The sequence below is a fragment of the Rattus norvegicus genome, chromosome 6 (assembly GCF_036323735.1).
Source record: "Rattus norvegicus strain BN/NHsdMcwi chromosome 6, GRCr8, whole genome shotgun sequence".
Lineage (NCBI taxonomy): Eukaryota > Metazoa > Chordata > Mammalia > Rodentia > Muridae > Rattus > Rattus norvegicus.
The window spans coordinates 52,594,910-52,611,904 of NC_086024.1; the positions used below are offsets into that span (position 1 = coordinate 52,594,910).

Here is a 16,995-nt window from a genome sequence, read left to right on the forward strand (position 1 = left end):
TATTAAACACACAGATATTAAAGTAAGCAAAATGTCAGGCCAGTATTCTAAAGCTTTCTGGTAAAACCGACCAAGAGCCTGAAAGAGGCTACAGAGAAGCTGATAAATTCAATTGAGAATAGAGAAAAATAGACCTGGACTCTATTCATTCTTCAGACAAATAGGATAATAAGCAGACTCCAGGGCTCTGGTCCTCATTTGTCAGTGAGGAGGGTACCATCCACCCAGGATGATGTTTGAAGACCTATGATGATGGAGTAATGTCAAGTCCTTTGTCTGGATATGAGTGGACTCTCAGTTAATGGGACCAAAAGAATTTTAACAGGATTTGATTATGCTTTATGAAAGTATTATATAAAATTTCTTTCTACATTGGGGAAAACTATTGATTAAGGATATGGAAGATGGCTGGAAATCTTCCGCAGTATACTTGAGCTCTCATCTGAGATAGAGACCCCGTCTCTCTTCCTCCAAGATGCTGGAATGCCATATATAGTCCCTGGTGCATCCAGAGATCCTGAGGCCCAAAGCTTTCTGCCTACCCCAGCAAAGTCTTATACTCCCCCCTCAAGATAGCTATCCCTCTCCAAGGACAGGACTGCTTCCAAGGGAGCTGTGGCATCCACCTACATGGTCAGCAGCTAACTGCTGTCTACTTTCACCAAAAGGCCATGCAAAAGCCATGTAACGTTGAAGGAACAGTTGAATTTCAAGTAGCAACTCCTTCTGCTTTCTCTGGTCTTGACCATTCTGTATCACTGCACTACCCACATCCATGCTAGTGACCATATAATCTGACTATGTCTTCTGCAAATGAAAACCTGCTAGATTTTCTCAAAGCCAGTTGAACGAAACATATTGAAGTTATGTCAGAGTTCAGTGATGGTGGTGGCATGTGAATCGATCTGCCCATCAAATTCCTCATTTTTAAACTTTCATCCTTATTTGAGTCATAATTTCCAAACTTGGTATTTTTTAACTTGTTCCAATAGAAGTCTCACTTTTATATAAAGATCAAATGCTAAATGATACCCGAAGGGTTTTCTGAGAAAACTTCACCAATAGATAGATTGGCTTATTAAAGGGCTTCATGTACCAGGGAATTGTACTGTCCAGATGCTCATGGAGCTGGGACAAGCTAGGACTCATCCCCACCATGCACATTGCTCAACATAGAAACAAACCCTCTGCTCATTTGTGCCGTTTCTGTTTTGTTTGGATACTGGCAGGGAATTTAAAATAAATTCTTAGTCTGCTTGGTGCTTAAATTCTTCTCCAGGAGCCTTGGGCAATGTTTTCTGGCTAGGATTTTACTGCTTTTTATAGAGGCGAGAAAATAAGTAAAATATTTCACGGGGTCCAATGGTTAGAGGCAGGGGGATCAGTTCAGAGCCAGCCTCAGCTCTAGCCGTGGGAGACCCTGTCTTGAGAGTTACCTAGGTAGTTAAACCCAAAGGAAAGAATACAAAATTGTATGCCCCTCTCCTATTTTTGCCTTTTAGAAATTCTTTGTGCATGTGTGTACATGTACTCATGCCTGCGTGGGGATGAGTACCCTTAAAGACTAGAAGGCAGCGTGGGATCACTTGTAGCTAGAGTTACATTGATATTGGGAATCTCTGTCCTTTGAATGTGTATCTTCAAATATGTCGACAATGTGCAAAGAATCCTTATGCTTTTGAAATGAAAGTATTTTAATTCTCTTTTTATCTCTCTGTAAGTCTTAGAAGTCAATGATTAAATAACATGGGGGGGGGGGACAATGGGGATCTTTTACACATCTCACACACAATGGTATTTAAAATGAACAATAAGGAGAACCAGCTGGCAGATGGCCTCCTTTTGTAATAAACACAGTGCATCAGTTTTCAAACATTGCAATGGTGTTATCCTCACCCTATGAGGGTGTTATCATTGAGATTCAGAAACTGAGCTTATACATGTTAATCACTTATCCAAGTGTACTTGTAAGGCCAGGCTAGCAAAGGCAAGAACCCACAGTCATCACCAGGAGAGAGGAGAGGTTTCTGACTCCAGCCCTTTCTTAGCACCTGATATTAAAGACATCTGATCTGGAAAAACTGTAAGATACCATGCTCTGAAACCATGGCAACTGCTTGCTGTCTCCAGGAGCACATGGCTCATTTTTCCCCGACCTCCCTATTCATTTGTACCTGGCTTCTGATTTGGGTTTGGTAATTCTACATTGGCTATGATGGCTAGTGGCTGTCATTTTCCCTTTTCCTTCTGGGACAGGACCATACTCTGAAAATGCATGGGAGTCACACTGCTACCTGGGTAACCTGGCAGGAGCTCTGAACTAGGTCTTATCTAAATAAAGATAAACAAAGCAAAAACAACAACAACAACAGAATTCTCTATGCCAGAAAATTGCTTGGCTTGGAAAACCCTTTATTATCTTAGGATCATGTCTATGCTGAGCAGGAAGCAGACATCATTTGTAAAGCACAGTTGAGAAGTCTCCTTTCAGCTTCATATAAGAAAGACAGTTCACCCAAAAGAAGAAATCTGGGTAGATGGTCCCTGGGAAAGACTTGGTCTTCATAGGTGGCAGCCCAAAGGACTGTCAACATCCGTGTTGTCTGTAGGACTCCAGAAGGAGGTCGATTGTCACTTTCTACATATGAGAGCAAAGTGAGAATCTGGTGATCACCAGGGTCACCAGGAGAACTCTCCATACATGATCTGGGATTCCATGCTCTTCAATGACAGACAGATCACCGATGCTGTCTGGCACCTTGCCTGTGGAGCTCTGTCACAGCAGCCCCCAAGGGTCTAGACTCTAACTAATGTGCCAGTTTATCCCACCCTGGGAGAGTCATTGCCTCTAGAACCTTTTCCATCTCCTTTCCCAACCGAGGCTCTGAACCTGGCCATTAACTTTCTTGGATAAGAACTAGTGACTAGGTCCTTTTCTTTATCACTGTGAAAAGTTCTTAACCACCCTGTAGTTCTTAAAGATGAAGAAGCTGGTAAACTGAGGACAGAGAGTCAAGATAAAATGACTGCCTGCAGCAGTGAGTTAGGACTAGAGAAGTCACATGCCTCTACCACTGACAGGAGATGAAAAGATCTGCGAGCACAGCGGGCAGCCAGGAGCAGGCTCTGGGGAGAAAGTCATGCACATTCTATCCTTCTTTCATCTATTGTGATTCAATTCTTCCAACTTTAAAACCTCTTCCTATTTATTTTCATTTCGGATCTTGAGAGCCTATTAAATCTCTACACACAAAGGAAAGCAGAATCAACTTAGCGTTCAAATGGGAAGACTTGTGATGAGTTTATCTTGCTCAGCTAAGAAGCGATCTTTGTGTCTGAAAGTGGAGGCTTCAGTATCCATCAGCACACAGGGTACTAATCCCTTACAGTCAAGATGAATAATCCCCAGAGATAGAAATGACAGATTCTACATGGAGAAGCTGATATTTGATGCAGGGGGAGAGGCAGAGGGAGTCAGATTCAGAGGGAGAGAGGAAGTCACATCTGGAAGAAAGATGGCTGGTTGGGGCAGCAGGGCAGGAGTGTGAGGATGGCAAAGGGAAGAGTTCCAGAAGCATTTTTGCTTCTGGACCCAACTGCATGGACTCAGATCAGGACAAATATTTATAAATGGTCACTAGCCAAGGCAGTGGACTAAGGGAGAGACTCAGAAGAATATCTGTGGCTTCTGCAGAATACTGATCCCACTGAACAGCTGTAGCACAGCTGTTGGGAACCCATGTAGCAAGGCATTATCTCTTTCCACTAGTCTTCTGTCTATAGAATGAGGTTCTCTGTGGATTTATAGACAGTTCACTGAGAACGAAATGGCAATCCTGTCACCTGCTTGCTGCTGGCAAGGTTGTGAGGTCCCCAGGCAAAGAGGAGCCCTTCCTGGATAGGATGAATTGAGGTTTAGGAGAGAAGAAGAAAAGCAAAGCAACTGCTCTTCTGCCAAGGCATCCGACACAGCTACCTGGTAACAACAGGAGATTCCATGGTTGTGGGAAAGATTAAGCCTGCGGCTAAGTCTGTAACAGCATTCAGAATAAACACTCAGCTAGAGGACAAGCATGGGGCCCCAGTACTGACAACTCCCATGAAGACTTGACCTTCACTGTCACACACCAAAATCCTCAGTCTCACAGCAGGCCTCCCTTCCTACAGAGATGAGTGGTGTTCAGGGCTCTGCTTCTGCACTCTAGCCGAGGCTGGCACCCGAGGCACACAGGCTTTGAGAACACTGTACTGTGGGAGGCCTTGACTGCCTGACACATTCTATAGAGAAGCTTTCTGTAAATTTGTCGAATGAGTGTTTAAACATGGCACCACCCTTTGCAAAGCAGATCAAAGCATTTATCAGGATGATTGTGACTTGCACTATCACCTCGCCAAACGTGCTCATCCGAAACGTGCCTGATTCTGTTTTGACTTTGCGAAGCCCATCTGGTTCTCACTGATTCTTCTTATGTAAGGTGAGTGCTTCAGAACAAATGGGGTTTCACTTTAAGTTACAAAACAAAACTTCATTGTTATTTGTAGAACCTGAACAGATGGGGCAACGGGACCCAACCTTGTACTCTACACTTCCTCCCACTCCTTTCCCTTTGCCTTTCTGCTCCCTTTTCCTGATGTGCAGAAAGAACAAGGCCAATGACTCCTTATCGTTTTCAAGGCCGGCATGAAACAAGAGGTGAGAAAGGGGGTCTCTGTATGGGAAGATAGAGACCGTGCATCTTGGAAAGGATCACGTAACACCGGATAGTAGGTGAGTGTGGGCTCCTGCACTAGTTAGTTTTGTGTATTAGGGGTCTCTGGAGAAACAGAACCAGTAAATTATATATATATATATATATATATTATATGTTTACCAAGAGAATTTATTAGATTGCCTTACAAAGTCTGGACTGGGTCGTCAAACAATGGCTGCCTTCTGGAGAGGTGGAGGACCTGGTAGCAGCCTATAAAAATGGATGCCTTATTTCCTAGTGTATTATGGACCTTCCCAGAGGCACGTCTCTTTATAGACATATAGATTATAGATGTAATCAACCAGACGATGAAGATTAACGGTTCTTCTTTGGAAACATTCACTCAAATCTAAACGGTCTTCCTTCATTTTGGTCTTACGTTCCTAAGACATCTGCTCAAGGTGTCTGTCCCCCAGCCCCTCTGTGCCTACAGTTAGACTTTATGTTACTTTCACAAAACCATCTCAGGCAGTGGTGACGTGTTCAGCTTACCTCTTCTTTTCCCTTTGCTCAGACAGAACAAAGCTCAGGTGGGAGCACCTGCAAACAGCACCTACAAGCAGCACCAGCACAGCCCCCAGAGGGCACCTGAGGGCAACTCCAGGTGCCAGCCCTGCATGCCTCTCAGGACCCACCCTCAGAGCTCTCTTCTCACAGAAACTGCCTCTGGGCTTTACCAACCCTCTGCTCAGGTCTACAGTTTTTTCACTGTTAGAAAGATTGTTGATGGTCTGCTGGCATAAATATTGCCTTGCATTTTAGCTTTGATGATGGGCCAGCTAGACCAACACCTTGATCTTAACCTAGCACGACCCCAACAGTGACCCAACAGTGATGGCTCTTAATTGAAGAGCTCGAAGAGGCAATGACTGTCATGTGTCAGCTGCTATGATTTTACTGATTTGTTCCACAGTAAAAAAAAATCAGTTTGGTAAAGCTAAGAAAAGCATTAGCTTTATTCACTCCACGAGAGCTTGCTTTCTTACAGCATCCATAGTCAAGATGCGCTTTCGAGAGAGGCATTTCAGTAGCTACCCCAAGATGTAAAGTTGCATCTGGGGCTGAGCAGTCTATAATGCAACATGGCTGAAGGATCCTAGGCATCTTCCTTTCTGCCCTTACAGAGTTGAGCTTGCTCTGCCATCTGGAGGGGGGGGTGAGACCCTCTGAGAACATACAGGTTGTTGTTAGGAATTAGTTTCATATCAACATATCCTGCCCTCAAATTCTCACTAAACAATTAATTTCTGTTTGTATGGTATAATTTAAAGACAGTCAAGAAAGTTTCAAAGAACTTGGTCACATTTATACATGGTTCAGAGCCTGTTTCTGAAACCATCCAGCAAGGGAAGAGCCTAATATCAGGATCATTGAAGAAGGTTTGATCATCTGAGCATTTCCCTATAACTCAGTGCAGCCTCTCAGCTGTGGGTCCAGCTCTGCCCTACAAACACATGGACCTACAGGGAGACATGACCAGCTTGATCTTGTCATAGCAGATGCTAAATGGTCCCTGGATGTTCATGAAGCTCCTTGGGTTATGACCTAGGAACAAACCAACCCACACGGGTGACCCACCAACTTCTGACACTGAACCAGGCCTGCTGATCTTAGTTCCCAGTAGTTCTCGACAGGTTGGGAGCTCAAGTAAACACCTCCCATCTATAGGCTGGGAATATCTATGTCCAGCCAAAGTTCTCTAGGGAGATGATTGTGAAGTCTCTAAGGCAGGCCTGTCTGCGACCATCCGACTGTAAACCCTCTGTGATTCCAAGACTTAGAGCTCAATTCCAGTTCTTCTTGCCTATGTACTGAGAAAGGTTTGCCTCCACAAGCCTGGATGGAAATGTTTCACACAGTGCTCTGCAGGATCTTGAGATGGCCCTACACCTAATGTCCAGGCCCTACAACCACAGACCAGAGCAGCATGGACTACCCAGAAATCGTTCTAACATTTCATCAGTGTCACCTAGAAACTCAGAGGAAGACATTCCATTTGACAAACCCAGTTCCAGGTTAGAAGCCCCATAGAACTCACAGTACTGGGGTAGCCCATGACAACCAGGGTAAAATAGTCTTTAGAACCCTGATGACCATCAACTGTGACTTCTACTGCAGATGCAGTTTAAACAGCTGACTTAATTGTACAAAAGACAAAGTTAATGAGGTAAAATTCAGGTTATTTTTAATAAGACAATTAGAGGGGAAAGCAGGAAAAAATGAAACAAAAGAGTAAGTAAATCTTGGTAGTCTGACGGGAAACCTTCAGATACACATTGATGGAAGTTCCACATGGAAAGAAAAGAAGCAACAGGTGAAAGCTGTGTCTGGAATCACCCTGAATCTGGGGCGATATACAGAAATCCAGACCCGGAAATCTTGAAATACCCCTAGAGTAATCGATTCAAAATGGCACAGCCAGATGTATTAATCAAATGCTCAAAAGGGAGAACTCTGAAACAGCAAAAGAGAACAAAAGTATCATGTATAAGGGATCAGCCCTCAGATTCTTGCTCAAATTCTCAGGAGAAACCACGAGTGTCAGGAGGGGGTTGGGCTAGTGCCTTTACAGTGTTAGAAGGAATAGATATGCCAAGTGAGAAGACAATGCCTGCAAGGTTGTCCTTTAGACTAAAGGCTGAAGGATTTTTATCACCATGACAATCACAGAAATGTTAAAGGGATTCCTCAATCTGTTATGAGGAAAATGTTAAATAATGCACAAAAATGTATGAACATGAACACTCACTAGCTTTGCCCTAGGGCTGAAAGCATCTGCCCGTATGTGGCTCAGATAAAAAAGAGGTCTGAGAGAAAAGCAGCACGTGCCTGCCTGGTGTCTTCCACCTAGTGTGTTTATCACTGTTGCTACCATCCTCCTGTGACAACACACTCCAGCTTCTTCTTTCTATCAGTGTAAGTTAAACCCCACTGTCTGTTCAGGAAATTCCTTGGCTTTGATGCTGGGTGATAGTTCTTGAGGCCTCTAGTTTCAAGGACTGAACAGCTACCAAGTACTATGCCTCTCTGTGTGCAGAAAAGCACTAGACTACCCTGTCCCCAAGAGTGTAAACCAACCTAAGAAATTCCCTTTCTAACACACACACACACACACACACACACACACACACACACACACACCCCAATACAATATATTCAAGACCAATAGCAGCAACAATGTTAACATGTGGGCCTGCACAGCACTCAGTGGGGGTGGGGGTGTCACTCTCCCTATAATTCCTTGTGCAGAAAAATCTGTCTCTGTTTACATAGAAGAGAAACTGAAACTAACATTTCAGTGTGTGTTTTACACATGTGTGTATCTGAATGTCTCCCCCAAACAAACAAGAACAATAAAAGTAGACAAGAAATAAAGGAAAGGCAACTGAAAGCCTAATAAGGCTAGAAGTTGGTTCTTTGAAAGACAAAATGGATAAAAATTTGAGAGATTTAAAAAAAAAAGAGAGAAGATGAAAATCAGAAATGAACAGGAAGATACTGCCAACAATCTGTAGGAGCAGGAAGGGTTGTATGCTGCAACAGGGGACCATTTATACAAGCTGTCTGCATAATCTAGGATGTGAACTAGTCTAGAAGAGAAATTCCTGGACACACACAGAAGACTAAGGCTGAACCAGAGTGAGGCAGAAACCCTTAGGGAGCGATCCTCAGGGCGGGTGGATTAAGAGTTTGCATTCTCTGGTGGCAACACCAGATTTCTGATTTCTACAAAACATTACAGAAACAAAACAAAACTAACCAAACAACCAACCACCACCAAAATCCACCACTACCACCACCACCAAAACAAAACAACAACAAAACCCACCACCACCATCAACAGCCACAAAACCCACCACCACCACCACCACCACCACCACCACCACCACCACCACCAAAACAAAACAACAACAAAACCCACCACCACCATCAACAGCCACAAAACCCACCACCACCACCACCACCACCACCACCACCACCACCACCACCACCACCAAAACAAAACAATAACAACAACAATAATAATAAGAATCCCCTTTGCAAAATAATAAAATAGTAAACTTAAGGAAGTTCAGGACCTACCTACTGAAATCTACAAAACACTGAAGAAGGAAAGTAAAGAAGTCAGAAATAGATGTAGTTACATTGAGTTTTTATGGATTTGGAAAATTATATTACCAAATGTCCACACTATAAAGAGTAGCCATGTTAGGTACTAACAACTGCCTGTAATCTCTGTTCTAAGAGATCTAGCGCCCCCTTTTGTCCTCTGCTGGTACCTACACCCATTTGCTCCCACACTTAGCAAATAAAAAGTTCTTTTTTTTTTTTTTTTTTAAGTTTAAATTGTGCATTTGCACGTTGGGCGCCTAGGGCATGTGCACAGTTGCCTGTGGAAGCCAGAAGCCAGTGTTGGATCCTCTGGAACTGGAGTCCCAAGTGGCTATGAAATGCTCAGTGTGGGTACTTGGGACCTGACTTATGTGCTCTGGAAGACCACTTAAGCATTTAGTGGTTCTTAACCACTAAGCCATCTCTCCACCACTAACAACAACAACAACAACAACAATACCCTTGAGGTAGTTATGCTAATATGATCACCACGTATTGTATGTGTTTAAATATCACTCTGAGCTCCATGAATACATAGGTCATTATGTATAAAAAAGAAGCCCATAAACACATGCTCACACCAACAATCACACAGTTCAACTCCACATACACACTATACTCCTGCCACATAACAAACACTGCAACCACACACACACACATTTCATGACAGACAAAGCTCAACTTACAACACCATGTTCATGCTGTATCTTTGCTAAATTAAGTGGGCACTGTTCCCTGTATCTGGCTTGTCTACAAATTCAAACAAGGAGCCCTGGCTCCTCAGATTACCCAGAAGAAGGGTACATGAGCCTTCACAGATTCATCTTGTAACTCCATAATTAACAGGGCTTCCAAACTAGTAGCATTTATTGATCACAGGAGCTGGCCTAATCTTCTTACTTTATTAATTCAAAAACTGAAGATCACTGAATTTAAATGGCTTCTAAATATCTATCTGTAATTTAGAAAAGCATGCAATCTTTTATAATTGATCCTATTCTGTTGACATTTAAAGTTGAAGGCAGAATTTTTTCTCCTTATACTATTTCTTGATCACTGACAATTGCTCTTGCTAGAAGAGAGAACAGCTCCCATTTAAAATAAAATCAGTCATTCCAACTGCTTCTGTGTCGCCTTCCTCTTGGGCCTTCAACACTTCCTCAAATGCTGTCCCACAGAGAGAGTGCCTGTGCCTGCCAACAGTGCCATTAGACAGCAGCAGATAGAACTGGTATAACATGGAGTTTGCCAGACTTTCCCACAATGCCAGGTTCATTAGTTTTTCTCACTTCCGATGTTGATTACATACCTGAGCTTTTCTGTTCCAGCTTTGTATCTGGAGATCCGAGCCATAGACAAAGGGACTGACAAGGTGTCTAGCCAACGCTTCTCATACTTTGGTTCATTAGCTATGGGTGAGGAAGGCGATGATGGAGCCTGTGCAAAATAAGGAAGAGTCAGTCATCACAGGGCCAGTCACCACACGGTCCTCTGGAGACGCTTACAGGCAACTGAGGCAGCCCTCCCATAAAACTCAGACCAGCCCACTTCCACTGATGAAAACATTCAAGATAACTTCTCAGGAATTCAGAGAGAAAGCAGCACTCATACTTGAATCTAAAAGCTTTAAAAAAATATGTTGTAAACAAAATTTTTTTTAAAAGTGAAGAAGGCTGAAGGAGAAGCACACAGAAAACTGCATTTGGAGGAGGATCTCATAGACACGACAGATCTTCCTTAAGTTAAAGATGTGAAACCTTAGGAGGAACTCAGTCAAGACAAGCTGAGCTAGTCAATGTCAGAGACCCAGTACTATGGGCTAAATTGAAATTGCTTCTACCAATGGCAAACGAGTCCCAGTTATGAGACATATTTCTATGCCATCATGGGCACGGTGGGTCTTTTCTTTGCTAGACATTCTGAAAGATGTGAAGTTATACCTCTTCTTGACCTGAGAGAACACAGTCCCTAAGAGAGTGACTATAGCTCTTACCACTTAAATTTCAGGTTTCAGAAATACTCAAGGACATGGCTTTCAGTCTGAGACAATAGGTAACTTTGAAGAGAACTGGGGCAGAACTTTGTCTAACAGAATAGGTAAAAGTTGACTCATAAAATGTCCTTGTAATACAAGTTTTAAAACAATCATGGATCTGGTATGAAGCAAATAAACAACAAAATAATCAAGTCCCCAGATCTTGAGATGGAGGGAAGCCAGACAAGTCACTTAGCTGCAAATGAAAGGCACCTCTGATGAGAAAGGAAGGTGTCCAGGGGCAGATATGAGGGCGGCCCATAGAGCAGAACTCTCAAGGATGAGGACGTAATCTAATCCAGAGCCTGGCCACTTATACCTGCCCATTTTAGAGTCACTGTGGAGTGGGAAACATTCTACTTTCTCCCTTCTTGAGAGAGTGTGTTCATTGTGGTCAATTTGGTCCATGGTCTGTGGCTTTTCATTTTCCTTTGGTATCAATTGTTCAGGTGAAGAACTGCCTGGGAAACTGAGCCAGGAACCCTACTGCACAGGTCTGGTTTTGGTGAAGCTACTTGGTCCACTTGCCTGATGGGCTTGAGGCTGAAGAGATACATCTTTGGGGATGTGGAGAGTAGACAAGTGCTCTGCCAGCAGGAGGGTAGGCTGTGAGCTTGTATGACAAGTCTAGTTACCTGGCTGTGCTCACAGGTGTGTACTCACCCATGTGGGATAGGACTTGCTCATGGAGGAGGGGGTCATTGTGAGATAGCACTAGCTTTTTTGGAAGCTCACCCTTGGGCACTGCTAACAGGCAGCAAGAAAGCTCCAAAAACCAGAGGGGGACCTGGTGTGGAGAGACATCAGCAGAGTGGGCACCCTCCAGAAGAACAGACCCTGAATAACCTCTGGGGCTAACCACACTAACCTGAAAGATGTCTACCTCTAGCCCTCCCAAATTTGTAGATTAAATTCATGATTCTTAATGAAATAAAACACTTTGTTAAGGAAGCAATGGCCAGGATGAGGTACATATCTACAAACACTGGACACAGCAACTGTGATACGATGATTATGAAGGGACAATTGGATTTACCTCCTTGCATTGTATCCAAAAGGGTCACATACCAGAGGAGCCCTGCCAGGCTTCCTGTTCTACATTCCCAATCAGCCACTACACTCTGACGATTGTTCAGGAAATAGGAAACAGGTTTTATTTATTTATTTTAGGTGAAAAGAAGAATATGCTAACAAGAACAGTAGCTGTTGGAAATGTGCTTTTCTCCCTACCACACACAGATTAACTAAAACATCTTAGACTTTCTTCTCAGCCCAGCAATGCAAAGACTGAAAACTATGTTGATGTCTATGATTCTTTTGGCCAAACTCCTACAAATCTCATGTCTAGCTGCATCGGGCTGAATGGAACCCGACTCCTCGTTGGCAAGGGCATGTTCGTCATCCTGAGGCCGTGGCTTCTATAAGCAGTTGAGACACATTTATCTACCAGGGAGGGGAAATGCTACCATCAAAACATCACATCAGAAGCTGTGACAGCACGGGGAGTCCTGAAGCATTCCACAATTGTGATGAGAAAGGTGTGTGTCCAAGATGTCACCTCTCTGGACACTCAGTTGGATGTCCAGAGAGTCAACTGTGCCTCCCCTCTACTCCAAGCACAGGGAAACCTCAAGGTTATCCAGCTTGACAGCAATCATCTATGTCTGTCTCTAACCCCTTGGTTCCCTCCCCTATCTTTGCCATAAGCAGCCTTTCTCCTGTATACTTGGGTCTGTGGATTCAGCTGGATAAGGGAGAGCCTGGATTTCCTGGCTCGCTCTTGTCACCCTGTCAGGTTATTTTTGCTTTGTCACACGGTCCAGCTAAATCAGAAATCTGCACCTGTCCCTTTGTCTTTTCAAGTCAGCAGAATAGCACATTGTTCCTTTTCCATTGTCCCAAAGCAGACCTCCACCCCCCAGAGGGCGTGCTTTCCTGTCACCTGCCTTGCTGTCAGAGCTGACAGTCTTCAACCACCTGGTTCCTGTGGCTTGAAAGCAAGTGCCCTTGCCTTATCCAGCTTAATGCTTTTTAAACTGCTACCTCCTATTATTTGGAATCTCCTTGTCTGAGAATTGTGCTACAGAGGAAGCCTGGGTGGCTATTTAGATTTCCCTGTCTATGTCTAACAACATGTAGCACATTGACTTGAGAATCTCACTGGGAATATAAATCACGTAGACAATTTCTCAAAGACAAGCCCTCAGGCCAGTTTCAATGATATACAGTTTATTGATACTGGATGTGACCCTGGACTCTTGCTGTAAGTATCCATGTGTCCTTGACCCTGCAAGTTTAGCCCCATACTGTGGAGTGATGCCTTGGTGCAGCTGTCACTCTGAGTGGATCCTCTATTCCTTTTGTATCTTGAGCTGTTACAAGGAAGAAGTTTGTCTCCAGCTTCCTATATTTGTGAGTTGCACAAACATCCTGCGGTGTAGCATTAGCAGAATTTTGCAAACAAATTTTAACTCAACATTCCACTCCTTAGAAGAGAATTCAACACTTAACAACATTTAAAATAATGTCACCTTGGAAATGAGTATCAAGTGATCTTGCCGGAGGTCTGGTTGGTAAAGCCACAGGCAAATAGAGCCAGGTAATATCTAGCACCTTGCCAATAAGTCATGTCCTGTCTTTACTTCATCAGAGCACAGTGTGTGACCTTCTGCTACTTCCAAATGCTAGTAAAAACCTCTCAGAACTCACAGATGAAGCTCTATTATTAATTAATTAATTTAGTAATGTTTATTTCCATGAAATAAAAATTTAAAAGCGCTATACAAAATGACTAAGGACTTGCTTGCTAAAGGTATGGTTTGTGGCTATTTTGACATAAAATGCATTTTATTATTTAAAAATAATTCATTACCCAGTGAACATTATGAAGCAGAGTACAAGTGAGGTGTCAGTTTGAACACAAAGTCCCCACACAGCCTTTGATGTGGCATGTGTATTTCTTGCACCAAGCTCATTATGGAGTGCTACCATGTCTCGATGTTATTTGTAGATAACCATAGAATGATTTCAGTTTTTAAAGAATGTTTTGATCAATAAATAATCACTAAACCTAAAGATAAGAGAGTCTGTCTCTAGCTGTGCGGACACTTCATGCTCAATCGAAAAATAATGATGGCCGCTCAGCAGACAAAAACCTGCCTGTGGGTCTCAGCTTGCAATTTCCATCCTCACAAATCCTGCTGGGGCTGTGGGCCCTTGGTAATGTGATTTTAGAGAACAAAACTGCACAGGCATGATTTTTAAAAGAAGAGAGAGAGCAACATTTGACCCCAGCAGAGAGAAAACGACAACCCCAGCAAGGCCCCGGTTGACAGGGGAAGCTGTGAGACACTCTGCATGTGCACAGGCAATGCCTTTCCCACTGGGACTCGGTCCATTCTGTTCTTAGAGGGGACTGCCATTTATAAGTGCCTGAGAAGTATTAAAAAGAACATCTCAGGGAGAAGTCCCAAGTACTGCTATGCCTTAAATCTGGGCAAGATTGTAGATGACAATGTCCGAGGTCTGGCTGGGAAATCACCAGCAAGCAAACAAAGAAGGCACCTAGTGCTCTCTTTCACTTCTTCCATGCACAGCCTGCTCTAGTTTTACCCATGTCGACTTGTCTAGACTATAGTACCGAGCAAAGAGAGAGTAATGGGAGATCGTATTCTACTAAATTTGAAGAAGCATTTGCTGAAATAGAAGAGATAGTTGTCAGGACTCCTGGCCTGCCGACTCTAGCTCTGTGCACAATTTGTGCTGTGGACTTGAAGCCTTGTGCACCTCTAACTTATACCTAACTTATACACACCTGCCGTGCGACACCTGACTCCATTAACATTGGTCCTTTAACCATCTGGCCCTTTGCCTGCCTGGCTCCTTGGACACCTGGCTCTGCCTACTCCTTTGACTTTGTGTCCCCACACCTGTGTGTGCAGCTTTGGCTGCAGAAAAACAAAACAAAACAAAAAAAGAGTAACTGAAAAGTTACTTACTAAAGGCCCTGAGTCCTGCTTTCATGCCCTCAGAGGTATTTTTGTGAGTGGGAGTTTAAACTGTAAACCATGTTGAATTGGAAACAGGCTGTAAATGCTGCATTTGTATCTCTCTCTCTCTCTCTCTCTCTCTCTCTCTCTCTCTCTCTCTCTCTCTCTCTCTCTGTAAACTTGTATTATGGCCTGCTGCAGAAGAGGACTAAGGATGCACAAAACATGTTCAGGGCTTTCTTCCCCATAGCCGAGAGTTGTGTCAGGTTTATTTTGTTGCTGTGATAAAATAGCAAGGAAATGGGAGGAATAGTTTATTTTGGCTTTTTCAGCTTATGGTTCACGGATGGCTCCACTGTTGTGGCCTGAGAGGTGCATGCGTGCATGCCTGTGTGAAATGCTACAGTTGAAGATTGTGGTGTTGCATGTTAATTTCTTTCCTCATAACTGTGAATAATACCTGATACTTAAGAGAAGGCAGATTTACGCTGGTTCAGTTTGAGAGTACAGTCCACGCTGGTGGACAAATCATGGTGGCAGGCATAGCTTGCCATTGGAGCTGTAGGCCCATTGCATCCACAGCTGCCTAACTAGAACTTTACAAATCTATGTCTGCCAGCAATATAAAAAAGGTTCCACAACTTCCTCAAACAGCATTGCCCTCTGAGGACCAAGTCTTCAAACACATGGGCATGTCAGGTTTATTTCACATTCAAGCCATGATATGGAACAAAATTGTTGACCTTAGGGCATCCTGGAAGCTGAGTATGTAACCAGAAGGGATCAGGACAAGATACAGCCTTCAAAGGCATGGTTATAGCTTTCAATCAGGCTTCAACTCTTGGCTTCTAACACTTCCCAGGAATATTATCAAATTACAACTCAATCAAAGGACTAAAACCCACTGATCAGGTAATGACCATTGACTGGATCCAGCATCTGGAACCTTCCTTTTATATATAACTGTTCTGAGGAATACCTCACATCTAAACCGTAACAGGTTCTAAATGCAGTATATAAAATAAGCTAGTTCTTTGCTTTTTACGCTGGTCAGGAGCTTCCGTAAACTCAGGACAACTTCACAGCCACTCTCCAATGGCAGCTAGCATGGAGTGCTTGCCACAGTCCACATTTATGGCAGGGAACCGTCATTTAAAGTACATTCTGTTCACATGAGAAAGCAAAGCACACAAAGGCCCTCAAGTCCTGCAGGAGGGTGCAGGTCTGCGCTTTCAAATTCTTCACTGACAGCAGTTCTCTGCCTTCTGAAGCTTTCCCAATTGCCCTGGTACCTCCTCAGAAAACCCATGAGGTTTCAGCTTGCTCTGGTATCACCTTTCTTGCTTTACGGACCTGAAAACATCTCTGACGTCCCCAGGAATGATAACTAATATTGACTGCTAACTTGATTGGATTGCTAAGTTCAGAGGTAAGGAATGCATACCTCAGTCAGTCAGTCAGTCAGTTTGTCTGTTTGTCTGTGTGTGTGTCTGTCACTCTCTGTGTCTGTCTGTGTGTCCGTGTGTTTGTGTGTTTATCTTGTCTCTCTGCCTCCCCCCACTCTCTCTGTGTTTCCAAGTGGGGTATCTAAAGTGTGTATGTGAGGAGATAGGTCCTAAATGTGAGCTGTTCCTACCAATAAGCAGGAAAGAAATGGCATAGCAAGGTGAAAGAAGAAAGCTAATGAACCTGGGTGTTCTCTCTGTGCATCCTGCCAGCACGATGCTCGAGGCTTAGTGGTAGCACAAGCTTCCTGCTTTGATGAAGACTGAAACCTCTGAAGCAGTGATCTAAGACACATCTGTTCTTTGTTAGTTTGTTAGCTTTGGGTACTAAATGATAGCAACAAGAAAACCAACATGCCTAGGCAGGCAGCTGAACCATCAGAGATGTCAGAGAGGGGGGGGCCTCTGAAGATTCCATGTAAAAGTCAACACTAGTTTCCCACTAAGACCTTCACTCTCTCACACTGTTTCTAGGATCTGGACCCCAAACTTGGTGCCTGTCTAATTTTGAACATTCACACTCCATTCTCTGTGGGGTTCTCATGAAATGATCCCAAACTCTACCTCTTTTGCTTCTGAATCAGCCCTGAGCAGCCTCCTCA

The 16,995-nt window shown here is 43.6% G+C and overlaps 1 protein-coding gene and 1 long non-coding RNA gene across 5 annotated transcripts in view; one reads left to right on the forward strand and one right to left on the reverse strand.

Moving 5' to 3' along the window:
* Positions 1 to 16,995, reverse strand: part of Sntg2 (syntrophin, gamma 2) — a 201,492-nt gene that overhangs the window by 65,429 nt on the left and 119,068 nt on the right. For all 4 annotated transcript variants that reach the window (NM_001106720.2, NM_001414915.1, NM_001414914.1 and 1 more), the window contains one exon: positions 10,174 to 10,301. In NM_001106720.2, coding sequence (NP_001100190.1) covers positions 10,174 to 10,301 — 128 coding nt within the window. The remainder of the gene's footprint in view (positions 1 to 10,173; positions 10,302 to 16,995) is intronic.
* LOC134479357 (uncharacterized) lies at positions 6,710 to 13,974 on the forward strand. Its single transcript, XR_010052579.1, has 2 exons — positions 6,710 to 6,918; positions 12,070 to 13,974. It is a non-coding gene; the product is annotated as an uncharacterized LOC134479357 (long non-coding RNA).